We start from the raw sequence: 18,911 nt of genomic DNA, 5'->3' as shown, positions 1-18,911 counted from the left end.
GGTGTGGACCCGGTCTGCCCTGATCTGGGCAGTTCCAGTGGTGATGACGCCTGTGGTCATGGGTGGGGTGGCTCTTGATGTTGATGTTCCCCTAGGATATAATTTCCTCTCCTGGTTCATCAGTGCCAAGACATGTTTATTTATACTCTATACTCTTTTTTTGTTTACAGACAATTTGTTTTAGAGTGGGGTTGAGAGACGGGGGTGGGGCTCTATGCTAAGTTTGTGTGTGTGAGAGTAGTATTAGGTTTGTGTGTTCTTTGATTTCTTTTTTGATAATAAACTTGGGTGTGTGATTGCTTTTGTTTTTAAGATGCAAAAACTTGTTTTCCTTTTTTTAACTTAATCCACTTTGTGCTGCTGTTATGCATGAAAAATGCTTTATAAATAAAGTTTGATTTAGTTTTGATTTAAACAGCTGCTCATTCAGAGCCGCTGAAAAATATTTTGTTGTATTTATTCAAAGAAATATTAATGTATTGTAAAGATTATACTAAGAAGTCAGTTTACTTACCTTGAAAGAACCTTCCAGCAGTGCTTTGTGCATGGCTGCCACACATTCCAGCTGCTGCCTTGGGTCTGAGCAGACTTTATCACTACCATCAAAACTCGTGTTTCTGATGCTATCACTGATGCTGTCAATGTTGCCGCTGCAATCACTGCTCTTACAAATGTTGTTATTGTTACTACTGGTGCTGCTTGTGTGTCTCTTGCAGGTAAAGGTGGAGGCAGTGTAGAGCAGAAGGAAGCGCCGACTGGCTTGAATGTTCTCCTCCACGGAGTCCACCGTAGCTGCAGAAGAAAACATATAACGCTGTTATATGTTATATAACGCCACAATGAGTTTAGTGATAAACCCTCGTTCATTGCTATTGTATGTGGGGTCGTGTGAAATCCATTTTATGTTTTCCCAAATTCCATATTTTCTGTGTTTTTCCCGTGTTTTGTGTTTTCCTATGTAACCTTTTTTTTTTTTTTTTTTTTTTGTTTGCAGAGATCATGTGGTGGCTGTATAAAATGTCAACAGTTAAACAGGAAAATATTTTTTTCTTAAAAATATTTTTTTTATGCTTTAAAGGGCTTTATGACACAGATGCTTTGCAGGAAAGGAGGCCAGAGAGAGAGAGGGGATGACGTGCAGTAAAAGGTTTCAGGCCGGGATTCAAACCTCCGCCAGCTTCTTTTTTTTTAAATTCTTTATAGGCGGCAGGCTCTCCTACTGTAGTTTTGTGGACACAGTATCAGCTTAAATACTCGAGTTAAATGAGTTTAACAGAGGCTGCTCTTGTTTTCTTACAACACCCCTCCTTGTTTGTAAGGCTTTACCAAAAATGGAGGCAGCTTTTTGTCTGTTTTTTAGCGCTGCTTAGAGTAGCATTTCTTTATTTCTTGAACAATTTTGGTGCTTCTGTTGGTCTCTTAGCCATCGCTGACTGTCTGGGGTTTGACTTCCTGTCAGTGCAGGTGATGTTATACTGACAGGAAGCTGCAGCAGTCTAACTATGTTTGAATATGTTTGCCTCACACACCCTGAAATATTCTTAGATCAGTAGGGAAAGCAGATCACACTCTTATTGATTCCACTTTTAAAAATCATACAAGTTATACAGTAGCGATGAAAGTAAGTTTGAAAACTGTACCTTGAACATTGTCATAAAATCCATTATTGCTAGTATGCAAAGTAACATTTGAACTGAGTGAAAATTCTATGGAAATAAACACATCATGTTCTTATAAAAATGAAAACTTTTCTTTTAAATCTAATATTTATCTGTACAAAATAAACTGTCACCTGGTCCTTAAAACCAGTGTCATTATTCATGAAAAAAATGTAAAACTAAGTGCACCTCATGATTCAGTAGTTTGTAGAACCACCTTTAGCAGGAATAACTTGAGATATTTACACAGGTTTGAGATCAGTAGGTGTGGATTTGTATTTAACACGAATAACACAAGCGTTAACTATGCCATATGCTTTGACTTACCCTGCCCAGGGATGCAGTCACGGCCTGCTATGAAGAGTTTGTAGCCACAGGTGTTTTCCAATACTTGAGGCAATGTGCGCAGGGCAAACGTTTCCACTTGCTCGTTGAATCCTGAGGCATAGCGCTGTGGGTATGCCACATAGGCATCATACAGCTTTCCATCCAAATCTGACACAGAAAAGAGCTCATTAAGGATGTATTTTAGAACAATACACTTATTAGTACCTGTTAGGGCAGATAAACTTATTTGCTCTGTTTTTTAACAAGAGTTACCCCTCTGCTCTGGCTGTACTACACTCATTAACCACTACATTACATTTACTAGCCAGCGCCAACCAACCACTCAGAGCTGGACAGACCTGGGGTCAGATACATAAACCATGTGTACACAGAAAGACTGTACACACCTTCTGAACATAGTCCAGCATCTATGAAGAGTGAATATGTTCACCTTACACATTCTTTAGACATAACCATGTTTAGAAAGCTATGTAACCCTTATAGGATTTTGATATCATTTGAAATAATAATACCAAACTTGAGCTGTATGGTAGTATTTTTTTCTAGCTTCGTTTCTTATATCAATAATTATATCAATCTTTCTGTTGCTAATCAACATGATTACATAGCAATGACTAATTGAGGAAGTTTTTGCTTTTGTTAACGACTAAAAATGGGAGTGAAAATCAGTTTCATGCATGTGCATAGTCCTACAATGATTGAAATTTATAGAAGAAAGTCATATGCACAATCACATTTCTACCTTTGTCCAAACAAATAGTTTCATTCGTAAAATGACAGATTTTTATGCTTCCTGGAGTCAAAACCACTCAGAAAACTGATTTGCATTTAGTTGAACCACATTAGTTTACAGGACTGTTGTGAATATAAAATAATGTAGCCAATAAAAACAGTTTTTCTTATGTGTAAATTATGTAAATGATGAAAACAAGTCACATTTGTAAAGATTTCTGTATAACATATACAACAATATTCAACCCTCATTTTGAGTTTTAAGCAAGTGTAATGATGGATGCTGGTAAGGCTAAATGGATCTAGCTTGCCTACCTAATTACCAATCTTTATTTTTTTTAACCCATCTGCATTTCTTTGGATTTCCTGTTTATTATCTCCTTCTTGCTTAAGTCCTTAAACCTCAACAGTTTTGTTGCCTAAATGTCAGAAAAGATTTCATCAGACATGCTGCAGGCAGCCTTGTGGTTAGTTTGTTTCCTTTGTTTGTTCTTACTGAAAACATACTGCGGTTGGGTCTGAAGTAGAGCACATGATTCTAAAAGTTATGAAAATGTGAGTAGCCCTGTGTACTGTGTGTGTCTTACTTAGTGTAAGTGTGAAGTGTTACCTTTATTTGGATAAAGGATTGGAAAAGTCCCCCTGAACCACAACACAATGTCGATCCTAAAGATATAGTAGAAGGTGACGCTGATAATGAAGAGAACCATCACACCTCCAAGAACAGATCCAATGGGAACTGTGAAATCTGGTTCTGTTGAGATGAACAAAGCACACATTAAACATTCATCATTTCCACCAGGGATATATCAGCACATGGATATAGGTATGGGGAATATTATATGGTGCTCATTCTTACAGATTTTTGCTTATTAATTTGGTTATTTAAAAGTGTTTTATTTTTATATTGTTTCAGGGAATTAGTGAAACCATTTAGAAGAAGACTTAGGAGCAGAATCAGCAGCTTGATTTTTTTTCTGAGTTTATATGAGCAGAAAACATGTTATCTTTTACTCTTAATCAAAGAACTGAACTGACTATTTTGCAATATTTATTTGTGTTTGAGTTAATTCATTTTTTGAAAGAGCATAGTGCATATTAATATTCACACATAATGTAAATTTGAAAGACTAGCTAATTTCCATCCTTACTTTCTTGGCAGGCCAACAATAAAATAACTAAGAATAATAATGAGATTAAGGTGCACAATAATAAGAACAATGAGGATATAAGAATTAAAATATTAAGAAAAAATATATAAATATATATTAAGACTATTATTGATCTGAGACAAGAGGGACTACCCTATCATTTAGGATCTAAGTTGAGATGTTAAAGTGCTTAAATACATTACATGATGTTACATCACATGATGCTAAAGTGCGTTACATGATAAAGTGACATTGCATGATTCCCAGATATTGATGTACTGCACATTTCCTGTACTGATCCTATAGGTCACATGGGGTCTCAAACTTTACAGTGCAATATTGAGAATTTTATTCACAGAAAGTTTTGTATTACTACTTTAAATATAGCCATGACCAGCATCCAGGCAGGCAAAGGTTGAAAATAGACTGCAGCCTCACTGAATCTTTCCAGGAAACTGTGATAATGCTAATAATAATGCTTTTTATAATTTATTGTTTTATTTATTTATTCTGATTTAATTTACTAATACCTCCCTCAGTTGAACAGCAAACTAGCGAATTGTTAGCGCTAATAATGAATCTATGTTTATATATTTTAGGTAACTGGACTGGGTGGGTGGGTTTGCTGCTCTACTGCGACGCCCAGTGGCTTTTCTATGGTATCACATGTAACTTTTTAAAAATAACTAAGATAATATTCAAATAGTAAAATTAGAGAGAATAAAATTCTCAGTAAAGAATAGAAAAATTCTAATTCTATTAAGAGCTGGTTTTCAGTAAACAGTATTTTATGGTTTTGGCCTCTGAATCTAATAAATGAATTGTCTGTTGTTATCTTAATCTTTATGGGCACATATTTTCTACAATCACAGCTATATCTTCAAATTTATTAGGACGGGACAGTGAAGGTAATGAACACTAGAAAAATGTTATAAAAACACCCAAGATTTTAGCCAAAGGATCATTTTCATCATTGTCCCTAGAGGGTGTTGGAAGCAAAGCCTGAAAACATGACATATATTTTAAAAAAATAGAAATATATTATACAAATATAATCAAAAGAAAAAAAAGAAAAAAAGAAACCTATAAAAATACATACACAGAGACCATACACTCATACGTACAACCTTTACATGTAGTTATCCACATATCTATAATAAAATATATCAAAACATTATTTCTGTGGTTTTATGTGAGGGTAATCTTGAGTAGATCTTGGTCAGTTTTTCAATTTAGCTTTAAAAAAGTTGTATGTGGGGCCATCCCTCACAGCCTGTTGTTGGCCATTCCTCAGGTTACCACCTCAGACAGACATGACCGTTTGAATGAACGTGGTGCACCTGTCTCCTCTAGCAGAGGCTTGTCTTTTTTTCAGGATTATTGAAATTGATGTTATGTTTTATTTAATCCGTCAATGAGCGAGGTGCAAGACCTTGTATATCACAGAGATAGTTTTAAAATCAGTTTTAACTTCAGTTTTGCTAAAAAAAAAAAATAGCAATGATTTCTTAGAGTCATTTAAGTGTTTTATAGAGTCCTTCGATGGTTTTGAGAGTTGTAGGACAGGCAACTTGATGTGAGAAAGGATCATAGAGTAAAGGAACATCTATGCTCTCTGTTGAGTTATTTCTGATGTGTTTGAAGTTTTGAACGTTAAAGTTAATAGTCGTAGACAATATTTGAACATGTGATTTGAAAGATAATGTTGACATGAATGAATACATTTTGGGTATTAAAATCATCTTCATTTGGGTGGTTTACGCTATGTCTTTACCTGTTTCTAGCAAAGTAAAATATCCCTTTTCAAAACCTCGAGAACTCTGCACAAGACAGGTGTAGTTGATGTTGAAGTCATCCGCCTTCAGTTTAGAGATGATCAGCAGGCGTTCTAGATACATGCCTTTATGAACCAGGTGGTGGCTCCACGATCTGTTGAAAACAAAGTGTGGTTAAATAAGTGAAGCAACTGTGCTTTGTTTGAACAAAAAGCTCAAAAGTACATATCAACTTTACTGTAACAGTGTTGCACCCCAAAAACAGCAGATAAAACTTAAGAATGTCACAGTGCTGACCTTTGTTCTGTTGTGTAGATGTGTTCAGATGGGTCAGTAGTGAGAATGAGGTTATCTCTGACAAACCAGACAACATCATCTAAAGGTATCCCAACACCTGGCACAAATACTAGGCACCTTTTGGTAAGGTTAGACCCTAAATGCAAAAATAAAAATGATAATTAGTAAAGCCCAGCTATCACTGAGTAAAGCTAAATGTAGGGGTACTATGAGCTTGCATGGGACCTGATAGTGTTGAACAGTCTCAGCAAAATGAACTTTGTGATTGTATGAAATTAAGGAAGGTCGCTTTCAACAGAACAATTTTTAGTTTTTGAAAAGAAAAAAGGAAAATGTTTAAGTCTAACAATAAGTATTTAAAAGGAGAATAAAGCCAAGTCACTTAAGATGAAACACTCACTGGCTTCCATTTTAAAAAGAGGAACACACTAAGTTTGTTGTGTGCACATCTGTTAACAAACCAACACTGATTACTGCTTTAAGGTACTTTTTTATGCAGTAAATACATTTTTGTTTAGTTAAATGAAGGATTGAAACACATAATATTATAACTGATTAGTTTCAGTGAAAACAGAAACATGTTGGTCTGACTGAAATCTGAATTAGTTGTAATAATAAACATTTTAACAGCACAATACATCTTTCTTGGAATATGTTGAAGATATTTTCTCACCCATCTGTGCCTTGATAATTTCATTCGCTGGTTCATTCATTTGTGGAGGGAAAGAATACTCCTCTGAAAAGGCAGAAATAAAACACATTAAGGTCACTAATCAGAAATATGTGATGATTTGGAGACGCAGATTTTTGCAGATTTCTTTCTTTGTTTTAAGCACTTTGTCTTTGCAGGCTTCCTCAGAATAGGTATCTATGCAGTGGTATTTTAACTGTGACATCCTCTATACCTGATTTATTTATTTATTTATTTACCACCTGCTTGGCTTCATTTTGGACAAACAGGAACAATAAATAACATTTGTGCCACTATGTTTATGATATGAAACCCTGAGGAACACATGTGTCCATACTGAACGGGCACAGAAGTGTCTATGTGTTACAATCCTAATCATAACTTATGTTTTGTAGGATACAGCAGTGATCAGCCCATCTGTGATCAGACATTCTCAGTTTTATCAAACATTGCTGTATCATACACACTTCCATCATTATTACTACTTTACCAGCCTGAAGCGGCCCTTTGGTCTGTTGCTCAGTCTGATTCCCATCTGTTCTAACCTCTGACAACGGCATCAATGCTCTCTGACACGGATCCATTAACGCCACCAAGGGTGAATGTCAGAGTACAGGTGTAGGGGCCGCTGTCTGAAGGTTCCACTACTTGAATGTTCAGTTTGGTCCTGTCCCAGTAGGTATGTCTGTCTGTTCCATCCAGTATGGGGTCACAGCTCTTGATTGGGAAATGAAATAGAGGCGCTGTGTGAGTGTCATATCATTACTAAGCTTCTTACCTTTAACTGAAAATCACAAAAATTCACTAGAAGTGGGTGCATAAATCTTTAATGTCAGAATTTAGTTCAACTTACTTTGTACCATTGGATTGTAAAAGCTATGTTGTAGCTGTCCAGTTTATAAATGCAGTCCCTCAGAGGACAGTTCAGACTGTCTGCTGCTAAATTTGTAAGTGGTTGCTCGATTTTCAGTGGGCGTCCACACTCTCCAGGAAGAGGTAGATTCACCACCAGTCCAGTCGATTGCATGTAGCACCTAGAAGGAGTCCTGTGGGGAAAAATATACTCTTTTATCATTGCAAAAAACAACAGTAGTAGTAGTAGAAGTGGCTATATGTAAATAATATCAATTATGAAAACTGGTGGCTATGATAAAATCTAAGTCATTAGCTTATTTTTGTAGTAGGTCATAAAGGCAGACATGGTGAGAAATGGAGAGCATAATTTGGATCAAGGTTTATTTGGGCTTCATTTCCTTCAAAGCTTATGGTAAAAGGGAGCAACAGCAAACTAGAATCTTACATCTTAATGGCAAACAATCCTAATAGTTTGGTCCACCAACTCAACATTTTAAAAAGCAAAGCCAAGGTATAATATAACAAGATTGTTAAAGGCCATCTATTATCTTTACAATTTATTGGTATCAGATCACCCTACAGGTTGGACTGTAGCTTTTTTCCTAAATTTTTTCTTCTTTTTTTGTTTTCCATTTTTAAAATTATGTTGAAATTATTCATAAAGCTACACTCTGTTATGTTTTGCTGTTTTGCTTTTTTTCCCCCTCTCCAGCCTTTATTGTTGTACTGAAATCTTAGCACTATGCTAATGAACTGCTATGCACAAACCCTGCTGTCTTATCACTATTAGCTTTTCTTCGAGATTATAGCAAAGGTGTGAATAACTATACAAACAGCTGTTTATATGCGTCTATCAAGTCTTTCTACTGATATTATCATACCTCAGTATGGTCTGATACTCTCCATCGTCGTCAAGTGTTACATTAAGAAACCACAGGGTCTCCTGTAGCACCAGGATTTTACCAGTTTGGTTGCTAATTTCTTCTTTTGTCTTTAGGTTGTACCACGTGATGTTGTAGGGGACTGTTTTAAAGTCGAAGACATCTGGAGAGACCAGGGTGCTATTCAGCATAGCCACATCTCCAGGAACAGAGAAAACCCTTTCAAACTGGAGCTTGTAGTTGGCACAGTTCTCTGCAACAAAATCATGAACATGCGTAAAAACACACACTTAAATGCATTAGCAAGATAATTAACAAAGCCCATGTCTTACTTAATAAACTTAATGTAAAGCTGTTAATAAATTGTAAGGGTCCGGTTATTGTAGTGGACAACCTGACCAAAATTTGCTTTCTAGTTGCATGAATGCTAAGTGACAGTAAAGCATCTAACTCAGGAATTATGGATGGTCATTCTCAATAAAACAATCATTAGTTTATCAACTATCAACATATTGTGCTCCTTTGTCTTTGTTTTATGGGATTGAAATGTCAGATGCTTCACTAACATTACTGAAATGATGGCTGTGTCCATCAAATAGCTCATCGGACAGTAAATACTCCACAGTTACCTGATTAATCTTTATTTTGAACAACAGAAAAACATTGGTCTGGGTGACATCTGAATCAGTTGTATCAATAGTATTGTTGTTGCCTGGTCTGATTTCCATCTGTTCTAACCTTTGACAACTGCATCAATGCTCTCTGACACGGATCCATTAACGCCACCAAAGGTGAATGTCAGAGTACAGGTGTAGGTGCCGCCGTCTGAAGGTTCCACTCCTTGAATGTTCAGTTTGGTCCTGTCCCAGTAGGTATGTCTGTCTGTTCCATCCAGTATGGGGTCACAGCTCTTCATTTGGGAAATGAAATAGAGGTACTGTTTGAGTGTCATATCATTACTAAGTTTCTTACCTTCAATAAAAATTAAATTTACTACAACCAGGTAGTTTGCAAGAATAGCTTTTATGCTGAACAGAAAGGCTCATTGATTTACAGAAAGTCTAATAAAATGTAAATTAAAATGGTAATTATGTATTTACGTTTTAAAAATGAAGCATTGGTAGATGCAGTAATTCTATGAAATATATCTGTTGATGGAAAAAATATTTTTATCAATGTTAAATCTTTCAGAATTCAGATTCTGTGCTTGCTGCATGGATTACTGGTATACTGATGCCCACTGACACTATTTAAGTAAAACTGAGAAATTTTATCACTGCAGGTGTATAAATGTTTTCTGCTGGAATTTATTATGACTCACTTTGTACCACTGGATTGTGGAATTGATGTTGTAGCTGTCCAGTTTATAAATGTAGTCCCTCAGAGGACAGTTCAGCCTGTCTGACGCTAAATTTGTAAGTGGCTGCTCGATTTTCAGCGGTCGTCCACACTCTCCAGGAAGTGGTAGATTCACCACCAGTCTAGTCGGCTGCATGTAGCACCTAGAAGGAGTTCTGTGGATACAAATAATAGAGGAAGTCAAGTCAAGTAAAATATTGCTGCAGCATTTATCCAGTTTGCTTTCTGTATTGATGGTAATTGTTTACAAAAAGCAACAGTAGTAGTGTCTAAATTGGGGTAATATAAAATTAAGGAACAGAAAACTGGAGGAAATGATTCACAAATGGCCTGCTCTGAAGTGCAGAGTCAGAACAAATATTCATCTCATACTGAACACAGTTATTCCATAAAATTTCCAAAATCCTCACCTTAATGGCAAACAGTCCTAATATTTAGGCCAACCTTTTTATAAAGCAAAGCCAACATATCAAGAGCATTTAAGCCCATCTATTATTTCTCTAATTTATTGATATCAAATAACTACAGATTGTAATGTAGCTTTTTTCACCCTAAAAAACTTCTCCTTCTCTTTTTCTCTTTTTTTGTTTTGCATATTCAAAACTAAATTGAAACCATGCACTAATTTACTGTCTGTTAGGTTTTTTCCCCTCGCCATTGTTGTTGCACTAAAATCTTAGCACTATGCTAATGAACTGCTATGCACAAACCCTGCTGTCTTATCTGTTAACTGTTTTATATGCTTCTATCAAGTCTTTCTACTGATATTATCATACCTCAGTATGGTCTGATACTCTCCATCGTCGTCAAGTGTTACATTAAGAAACCACAGGGTCTCCTGTAGCACCAGGATTTTACCAGTTTGGTTGCTAATTTCTTCTTTTGTCTTTAGGTTGTACCATGTGATGTTGTAGGGGACTGTTTTAAAGTCGAAGACATCTGGAGAGACCAGGGTGCTATTCAGCATAGCCACATCTCCAGGAACAGAAAAAACCCTTTCAAACTGGAGCTTGTACTTGGTACAGTTCTCTGCAAAACAAACATGATACGAGAGAGGTGATTTTCTGGAGTTTGAAACTGATAAAGCTCTGTGCAATCTTACTGGTATCAGAATTTATTGTTAAAAACACTTTAGTACAGATAATCTCAGTCTTTATAGTTAAAGTGACTGAAGAGCTGTTGTTGGGATAGAGAAGGGATGGGTCTTCTCCTCTGACCGGCTCTGATCTACAGTTGTTCACCATGATGTGTGTTTAAACTTTAGGCATTCAGAACAGTGAAGAACCTGTGACCTTCAATGATAACCACCATGCAGTCCTCTGAACAAGATTTATGGACAAAAACATCAATTGTTGTTGCCAAAACTACTGATAGAACAGCCTGTTATGTGTTTTTAAAAAATTAAAAAATGGATGTTTCTGACAGGTTGAGCAGTCATGAACGTGGCAGATAATACACCTGAAGAGGAGCTGTATTTCACTAAATTCAAGTCGAAGAAGATAATTCTCATGAAAAAGATTAAATGTACATCCTGGGGAGGTACACTTTCCAGAAGCAGCCCAGCCTCATGATCCATTTCATAGTTGGAAATGTTTAGTTTCATTCAGTTCACTGAAGCTAGAACTGGTCGTGCCTTGTACGAGGCTATAAACTTTAGGTTATTTACACAACCCCTGTTCTCTGAGTAATATGAGCGAGATGTCTCACTATGAGATGCAAGCCTCTCTGCAGCCCTCAGAAGCATTAATCTCATTACGCCAACCCTGATTGGCTGATGAACGTGTGAACGTATCCGTCCGCATCACGTAGTGCCATCTGCCTTACATAGCTCATGCGGACGGACCAGTTCATTCAAGATAAGCACCTCTTCTCACTCACCCCAGCAAGAAGGGTTGTCTGGTGAGACATCTCGCTCATATTACTCAGAACCGGGGTTATGTAAATAACCTAAAGTTCTGTTTCATAATATCCTGCTCGATGTCTCACTATGGGATGTGGTAGGTCACATATTGCCAGACAAGCTTATCTAGCGTCCACCAACCCACCGGGAAAAGAACTCTGATCCGGTCAGGACAACAAAACTGCGCGTGCCACGCACGAAGCAGAGACGTCCAGCATATAGAAACGGACAAAGGTGAGAAGCGAGGACCAACTCGCCGCCGCACAGATGTCCTGAATAGAGACCCCTCTGAATAGGGCCCAGGAAGTGGCCATGCCCTGAGTCGAATGTGCCCACAAGCCCCCAGGAGGCTGCAAATACTCGTATAGGCCAAAGCAATCGCCTCCACCACCCAATGTGGCAGGCGCTGCTTTGTGATAGGTTTTCCCTTATGAGGACCAGACCAGGAGACGAACAACTAATCGCTCCGCCTGAGACCCCTTATCCACGTAGGGAGAGAGGAGACACACTCTGCAGCCCGCCATAGGAGGCTCTATCCGTGATGCGGTAGCGCCCTCCCTCGGCGAAACAGCGTAATGGTTCCCGGGTGGCGCTGTGCGTCCACGTCCGAAATGACAGCGCAGCGACGGGTGAACCGCTGCCGCTGTCAGGCCGCCCGTTTCTTCTTCCTGGCCTGGAAGGTAGCAGCCTGCGCGGGCGGCTTCTTGGACCAGCCGGCCCAACCAGGCAGAGAAGGGTGGGGCGGGCTGGGGCCTTGGGTGTTTGGGTATCTTGAAATGCGAAACCAGAGAAACAGCTGGCGTGAAGGTTTTGCACTGCACAGGCGGAGAGGGAGTAGGAGGCTTCCGAGGGAGGCAGAGCTGGAGAGCTTCATCCTCCTTCTTCTTGGCTTCACAACGCCATTGCATTGAGGCCAATGCAGAGCCAAAGATCCCCTCTGGGACAAGGGGCAAGTCCAGCATCTCATCCTTCTCCCTATCTGACAGGTTGGCAAGGTTCAGCCACCGCGCCTATTCATGCAGCACCATAGTTCCCAGTGCTCTGTCCGTGGTCTGAACCGCACAACGTTGGACACGGAGACATAGGTCAGTGATGACCGGAATCTCCTCCCACGTTGCTGGGTCCTGTGTTTGTCCAAAATCTTCACACAACTCGGCTTGGTAAGCAGTGAGCAGGGAGAGGACATTAGGCGCCCAGGCCGAAAGCACCGCTGCCTTATAAGCCTTCTCGTCAGGGCCGACTGAAAACGATCACTTAGACTGCAAGCTGGGACTCTTGGGGGACACTGTCGACAGCCAGGGGTGGAGGTGGCTTAATCGGAGGCATGCGGAGCAGGCTCAGGTTTTCCATCGCCCCACAATCGAGGGACAAGGAATCGGGCTCCTGCTGCTGTAAGGGTGGTCCTTCCATGAATCTTTGCTTCGTTGCACTCTTGGCCAAGGGCAATCTCTTCCCATCGTAGCGGGATCTGGTGGTCTCAGCTACAACCGCGGGCCAGGGGACGGCCAGTCGGGCCCGAGCTGGGGAGGGGAGAAGCTGGTGTGCCACTCTCGTCTCCATCCCGAGAAGCAACGGAGACCGCATGCTGTGCAGCATGGGTAGAAGTGATGAAGACATCGTCCTCCTCTTCATCCTCTGAAGTAAGGAGGTTTGAGGCGACATCTTCGTCTTTCCTGTAGTCCAAGTCCAGGACATCTTCCTCCGGCAGGGGATCCGCGGCTACATCGAGCTGGGAGCCCCAGCTGGCGCCAGCCTCCTGTACCACCACCGCAGCAGCTCCCTTCTCCTCCTCCTCTTCGACCTCAGCACTGGCGGAGGGGAGCTAGGGGTCCTGTCCAGACAGGCTAACCTGGCGGGCTAGCCGTCTGCGGAGACTCTTCACGGTGAACACTGAACACGAGCCGGGAACATTGATAGCCAGTCAGGCGTGTTCCAGCCCCAGGCAACTCGAACAGACCTGGTGTGGGTCTCTGCTTGATATTTTGTTCCCACAGTGACAGGGACGAGCCCCAGAGTCTCCAAGCCCTCTGGTGTGAGGGGTTTTAGCCTCCATTTCTCGCGAGCTGGTGTGTGCAGGCAGGGAGTTGAGGCAGCTAGCTGGTGTGCTAGCCGTGGGGAGGTTGAGAAATTAGCTGGTGTGCTAACACTCAGTGCTCGAAACGCCATGGTGGGGCGACAAGGGTAGTGCGACTGAACCGTGGAGGGGCAAGGAAGCACTATGGTCTGGTGTGACCAAACGAGCCAAGAGTCCAACCTACGTAGCGCTCGGCGACCGAAGCCAAGGATCAGTCTGTGAACAGTTGAGCTAGCTAGCCGTGGACGCGAGATATGCTCAGAGTGAGAAGAGGTTTTTGAATGAGTTGATCCAACCGCATAAGCTATTTAAGGCAGATGGCACTACGTGCTGCGGACGGATACGTTCACACATTCATCAGCCAATCAGGGTTGGCGTAATGAGATTAATGCTTCTGAGGGCTGCAGAGAGGCTTGCATCCCATAGTGAGATGGGATTATTATTTAGATAAATACTCTTTTTTTATTTGACCTTTATTTAACCAGGAAGTCCCATTGAGATTAGAAATCTATTTTGCAAAGCAAGAGGCAGCAAAAAGTATCAGTTACAACTAAAGTAATAATTACAACAATTAACAGTTGAAATAAAGAATTAAAATCACTTACAAATTATGAAAACAGTTACAAGTTAAAGAAGCTGTCTAAGGGCTCTCAGTCTGGATTTAAAGTTGTTTAATGAAATAAGTTCTGTTAATTTACAGTCCTTTTGCAACATGTTCCATGTGGAAGGGGCATAGAAAACAAAGGCCCTTTTTCCCAGTTCAGTGCAGGCAAATGGTACAGAGAGCAACAAATGATTATTTGATCACAAACCATACAAATCAACATTTCTCCATGTGATTAGGTTACAAATATAGACGGGCAGTAGTCCAAGCATGGCTTTGTAGTTTGTTCACAGTCATGGGTCAACTGCCACTTATTAGCCATTTTTTATCTAAAGTCTGCTTTGTTGCCATCTGGACTTTAAATGTCATGAGTAGACCTTGTGTTTACCAAGAACACTACTGTTGTTAAAAGTTACTGCAATTACAAGTTTGTCCAGAAGGGGGCAGTAAAACACTTCCACATGACTCGAGGATGCCCTTGGTTTGACTTGGCATAACATATTAAATCTACTATTTGCCAACGTGCTTCTGGAATGTAAAAACTGTGTATGTGTGCTTTTATACTGCATAAGAAAAATTCTGTGATTCAGCTCACCCTGTTTGAATTCTGCATCGAGCCCTGAAATCCAGAGGAAAAACAGTAGATTTCCCAGAGCTGAGCTCAGGCCCATGGCTGAAAAACACAAACATAGACAACATTTAGAAATGATCACTGGAGAAGAGCTACAGACACACTTTAAGTTGAACAATCTTCTGCCTAATAATTAAATTTCATTTTCCCTTCTTCCTGTCTCTGTGTCTTTTTACTCTTCAGTCCCACCCTCCATCTACTTCTTTTCCACAGTAAAAAATGACTAACCTTCTGCTATTTGATGAGTCACTGTAATAAGCTCAACACAATTTTGTGTAATGTTTTGGTATTAGTATTCCTGAACACTGACATGTTAGTATTCCCACTTAGTCTTTTCTTTAAGCCTATGAATGAGAACTACACTGCACTATTATTTTGTTAGACCCCCTTTTAGCTTCAATTACAGCAACATTTGTTGTGGCATCATTTTAATTATCTTCCTCAGTGTTACAACATTTATTCCCATGCGGAGTTACATTTTTTTTCCAAGATCTTGTACTGATGGGAGAGTCTGACCACTACGCAAAGCCTTCTCCAGCACATCCCAAAGCTTCTCAGTGGGGTTCAGGTTTGGATTCTTCATGTGTGAAAAAGGATGTCTCATGCTCCATGAACCACTCTTACACAATCTTAATCAGATAAATCCTGGCACTGTCATCTTTAAATATAGCTGTGTCATCAGGGAATAAAAAATTCCACTGATGGAATAACTTGCTCATTCAGAGGTAGTCGGAGAACCTCATTCTTTAGGTACATAATGTTGCTGAACCTAGATCTGGCCAAGTCCAGCAACCCTAGATCATAGCACTACCCCCAAAGGCTTGTACAGTAGGTACTAGGCATGATGGCTGCATCACTTCATCTGCCTCTCTTCTTACCCTGACAACAGACTAACTGTGGGTGTCAAACAGAGAATTCTTCATTTCACTGACACTTTGAAGTAAGAAAAATAAAACCTGATTGATGCATTAACCGAAATGCTGAATTTCCACAACATGCTATATAAATGGTTTCCAGAACCCCTGTAGTTTAAATTTCTTTGGCCATTATAAAATGATGGACACTGTGTTGAATTTTAACATTATAATTTTTTTAGTGTTGATTAAACAAAAGAAAAGAAAACTTTTAAAAAAATTATTCAAATGTAAGTTTTTCTTTTAGCAGGAAACATTAAAAACCGAAGGCTGGGACAAAACGTAAAAATTAAACTGTGTTTTTTACAAGAAAATGTTAGCAAAACTATGTGTCAAACATATGATGGGAGAGCAGAGTAAACAGGGGAAAATATCTAAACCACACTGACCACAACTGCTGCTGAAGAAGCTACAAACAGCATAGATGGAAAAAGGAGGTGAATAAGCAGTGGTTTGGTTCAGGCTCTCACTGCTGAAGAATTTCACTCGCAACATCTTTTCCCTCACCACCCAACCGCGAGTCAAATTACACCGCGAGTCAAATTACACTACAGATTCTTGTAAAGGTGTAGGCTATTTCAACTGGCATTTTTCCATTGACTTATTCATATATTTATTTATTGGCTACAACCTTTATTTAAAATGTATTTAATATAATTAACCCAAAGAAAATACCCCAAATTATTTAAAAAAGTCTTTTACATTTTAAAAAGTTAAAAATAAACATACACTAATCTCGCTTCTTAACACACTTGGTGCTACCAACTTCTTTTATAAGTCACATAACTGATAGAAGGTCCACCTGTTCTATTAATGCTCTATGCTAAAGATGCATACGGAGGCTTCCATCCGCCTCCTGCATCCTTTATGTGCATAATTGTGTCTGTTTTCAGTGAGCAAACGGATGCGCCCATGAAAGAAGCAGTACCACTGAAAACCGTGGGGCAGTGTCGAGCAGTACAGCTAACGACCAGCAAAAGGAACAAAGAAGAGAAAGAAGCTGCAACATATTTAATGGCCACACAGAGCACCGCTGTCTACTGTGCTGCCTTTGTTTATCTCTCTTTCTGAGAATGAACATTATCTCTTCCATCCTCACCATTTTTTTTGTTTTCTAAAACCAATGTAGGAACTCCGAGGTGAACTCCGCACTGCCCTCTTGTGGATGTATTGCCTAACAGCGTAAAAGACGCACTAACTAGCTAGTGTGACGTAAATTAATAAAAGTTTTAATTACGGGTCGCGGGTAAGCTGGAGCCTATCCCAGCATCAACAGGTGAGAGGCAGGGTACACCCTGGAAAGGTCACCAGTCCATCGCAGGGCCAACACATAGGGGTCAAACAACCATTCACACTCTCACACACTCCTAGGGAGAATTTAGAGTAATCAATTAACCTAACAACAACCTAATAGACTCATTATGTGCAAAAGTGAGATATTTCAAGAATTTATTTGTAATAATTTTGATAATTATGGCTTACTGCTTATAAAAACCCAAAAATCATAATCTCAGAAAATTAGAATAGAGTGAAAAGGTTCTTTGTTGTAGCCTCTAAGTGCCACACTAATCAGCTAATTAATCTAAAAGTTCGAGTTCAGGTTTATTTACATAGCATATTTTATTCAACAGCAGTTGCCTAAAGTGCTGAACAATAAAACAACAAATAGAACACTCCACAGTTAAAAATAAAACACTACACAATAAAACAAAAAAAAATAAAATCAACAAAATGATAAAACTCAATTAGCTCAATTTTGTTTAAATGCCAGTGCGAAGAAGTGGGTCTTGAGTTGAAACTTAAAACCAGAGACAGACTGAGCAGCTCTGATGTGAAGGGCCAAGCTGTTCCACAGCTTTGGAGCTGCAACCGAGAGAGCTCTCTCACCCCTGGACTTGAGTCTAGCAGACAGGACCTTCAGAAAGAGCTGTGAAGATGAACCTCAGAGTCCTGGCCAGAGCATGCTGGTGTAGCAACTCTGACAAATACGGGGAGCTAAACCATTTAAGGCTTTAAAAACAAGTAATAAAATCTTGTACTTGGTCCTAAAACTAACAGGAAGCTAATTCAAGGAGACAAGCACAGGGGAGATCACGTCGTCTCGTCCCTGTAAACAACCAAGCAGCAGCATTTTGAGCAAAGTGCAGTCGGCGAAAGATGACTGGTTAATGCCATAATACAGAGTTGCAATAATCTATGCAGGATATGATGAGCAGGTGGATGACTTTTTTTTAGGCCATGCTTAGATATATAGGGATTATATATATAACAAAACAAAACTGAGGTGATTGTATTTGGAGCCAAAGAGAAATGATTAAAGGTCACCACAGAGCTTCAGTCTATACACCTAAATACCACCAACCAGACCAGAAAACTGGGTGTATTGATGGACTCAGAGCTTAACTTTGAGAAACACATTAAGGGAATTACAAAGTCAGCCTAGTATCACCTTAAGAATATATCAAGGGTAAAAGATCTGATGTCTCAGCAGGACCTGGAAAAACTAGTCCATGCTTTCATCTTTAGTCGGCTTGATTATTGTAACAGTGTCTTCACAGGTCTACCTAAAAAGGTCTACCTAAAAAATCAATTAGACATCTGCAGCTTATTCAGAACTCTGCTGCTCGAGTCCTCACTAAGACCAAGAAAGTGGACCACGTCAGTCCAGCTCTAAGGTCTTTACACTAGCTGCCTGTTCGTCAGAGAATAGACTTTAAAGTTCTGCTGCTGGTCTATAAAGCTCTGAATGGTTTAGGACCAAAACACATCAGTGACCTCTTGACCCAGAATGAACCTGCCAGAACCCTCAGGTCATCTGGTTCCAGTTTCTTATCAGTTCCCAGAGACAGAACCAGACATGGAGAAGTTGCATTCAGCTTCAATGCTCCACATGTCTGGAACAAACTCCCAGAATGCCTCGGATGTGGTTGTACTGTGAATTTAAAACCCCAAACCTTTTAAAAGCATTTCTGAATCATTCTGAGCTGATGCTATTTAGGAAGAAAGAGGCAAAGATTACAAATGTATCACAACAACAACCA

General features: G+C 39.6%; 1 protein-coding gene across 3 annotated transcripts in view; it reads right to left on the bottom strand.

The window, feature by feature from the left end:
* The window catches only part of zmp:0000000936 (interleukin-1 receptor type 1), a 40,769-nt gene that overhangs the window by 2,467 nt on the left and 19,391 nt on the right, over window positions 1-18,911 (bottom strand). For all 3 annotated transcript variants that reach the window (XM_042002261.1, XM_042002260.1, XM_042002258.1), the window contains exons 2-14: window positions 14,921-14,998; window positions 10,524-10,776; window positions 9,710-9,902; window positions 9,127-9,298; window positions 8,389-8,641; window positions 7,506-7,698; window positions 7,198-7,369; window positions 6,635-6,697; window positions 5,962-6,097; window positions 5,664-5,818; window positions 3,349-3,492; window positions 1,986-2,153; window positions 515-792 (exon numbers count right to left, since the gene is read on the bottom strand). In XM_042002261.1, the coding sequence (XP_041858195.1) occupies window positions 515-792; window positions 1,986-2,153; window positions 3,349-3,492; window positions 5,664-5,818; window positions 5,962-6,097; window positions 6,635-6,697; window positions 7,198-7,369; window positions 7,506-7,698; window positions 8,389-8,641; window positions 9,127-9,298; window positions 9,710-9,902; window positions 10,524-10,776; window positions 14,921-14,996 (2,256 nt within the window). In that variant the 5' untranslated portion in view covers window positions 14,997-14,998. The remainder of the gene's footprint in view (window positions 1-514; window positions 793-1,985; window positions 2,154-3,348; window positions 3,493-5,663; window positions 5,819-5,961; window positions 6,098-6,634; window positions 6,698-7,197; window positions 7,370-7,505; window positions 7,699-8,388; window positions 8,642-9,126; window positions 9,299-9,709; window positions 9,903-10,523; window positions 10,777-14,920; window positions 14,999-18,911) is intronic.

The sequence above is a fragment of the Melanotaenia boesemani genome, chromosome 12, assembly GCF_017639745.1.
Source record: "Melanotaenia boesemani isolate fMelBoe1 chromosome 12, fMelBoe1.pri, whole genome shotgun sequence".
Lineage (NCBI taxonomy): Eukaryota > Metazoa > Chordata > Actinopteri > Atheriniformes > Melanotaeniidae > Melanotaenia > Melanotaenia boesemani.
This window is presented reverse-complemented; position numbering and strand designations above follow the sequence as displayed.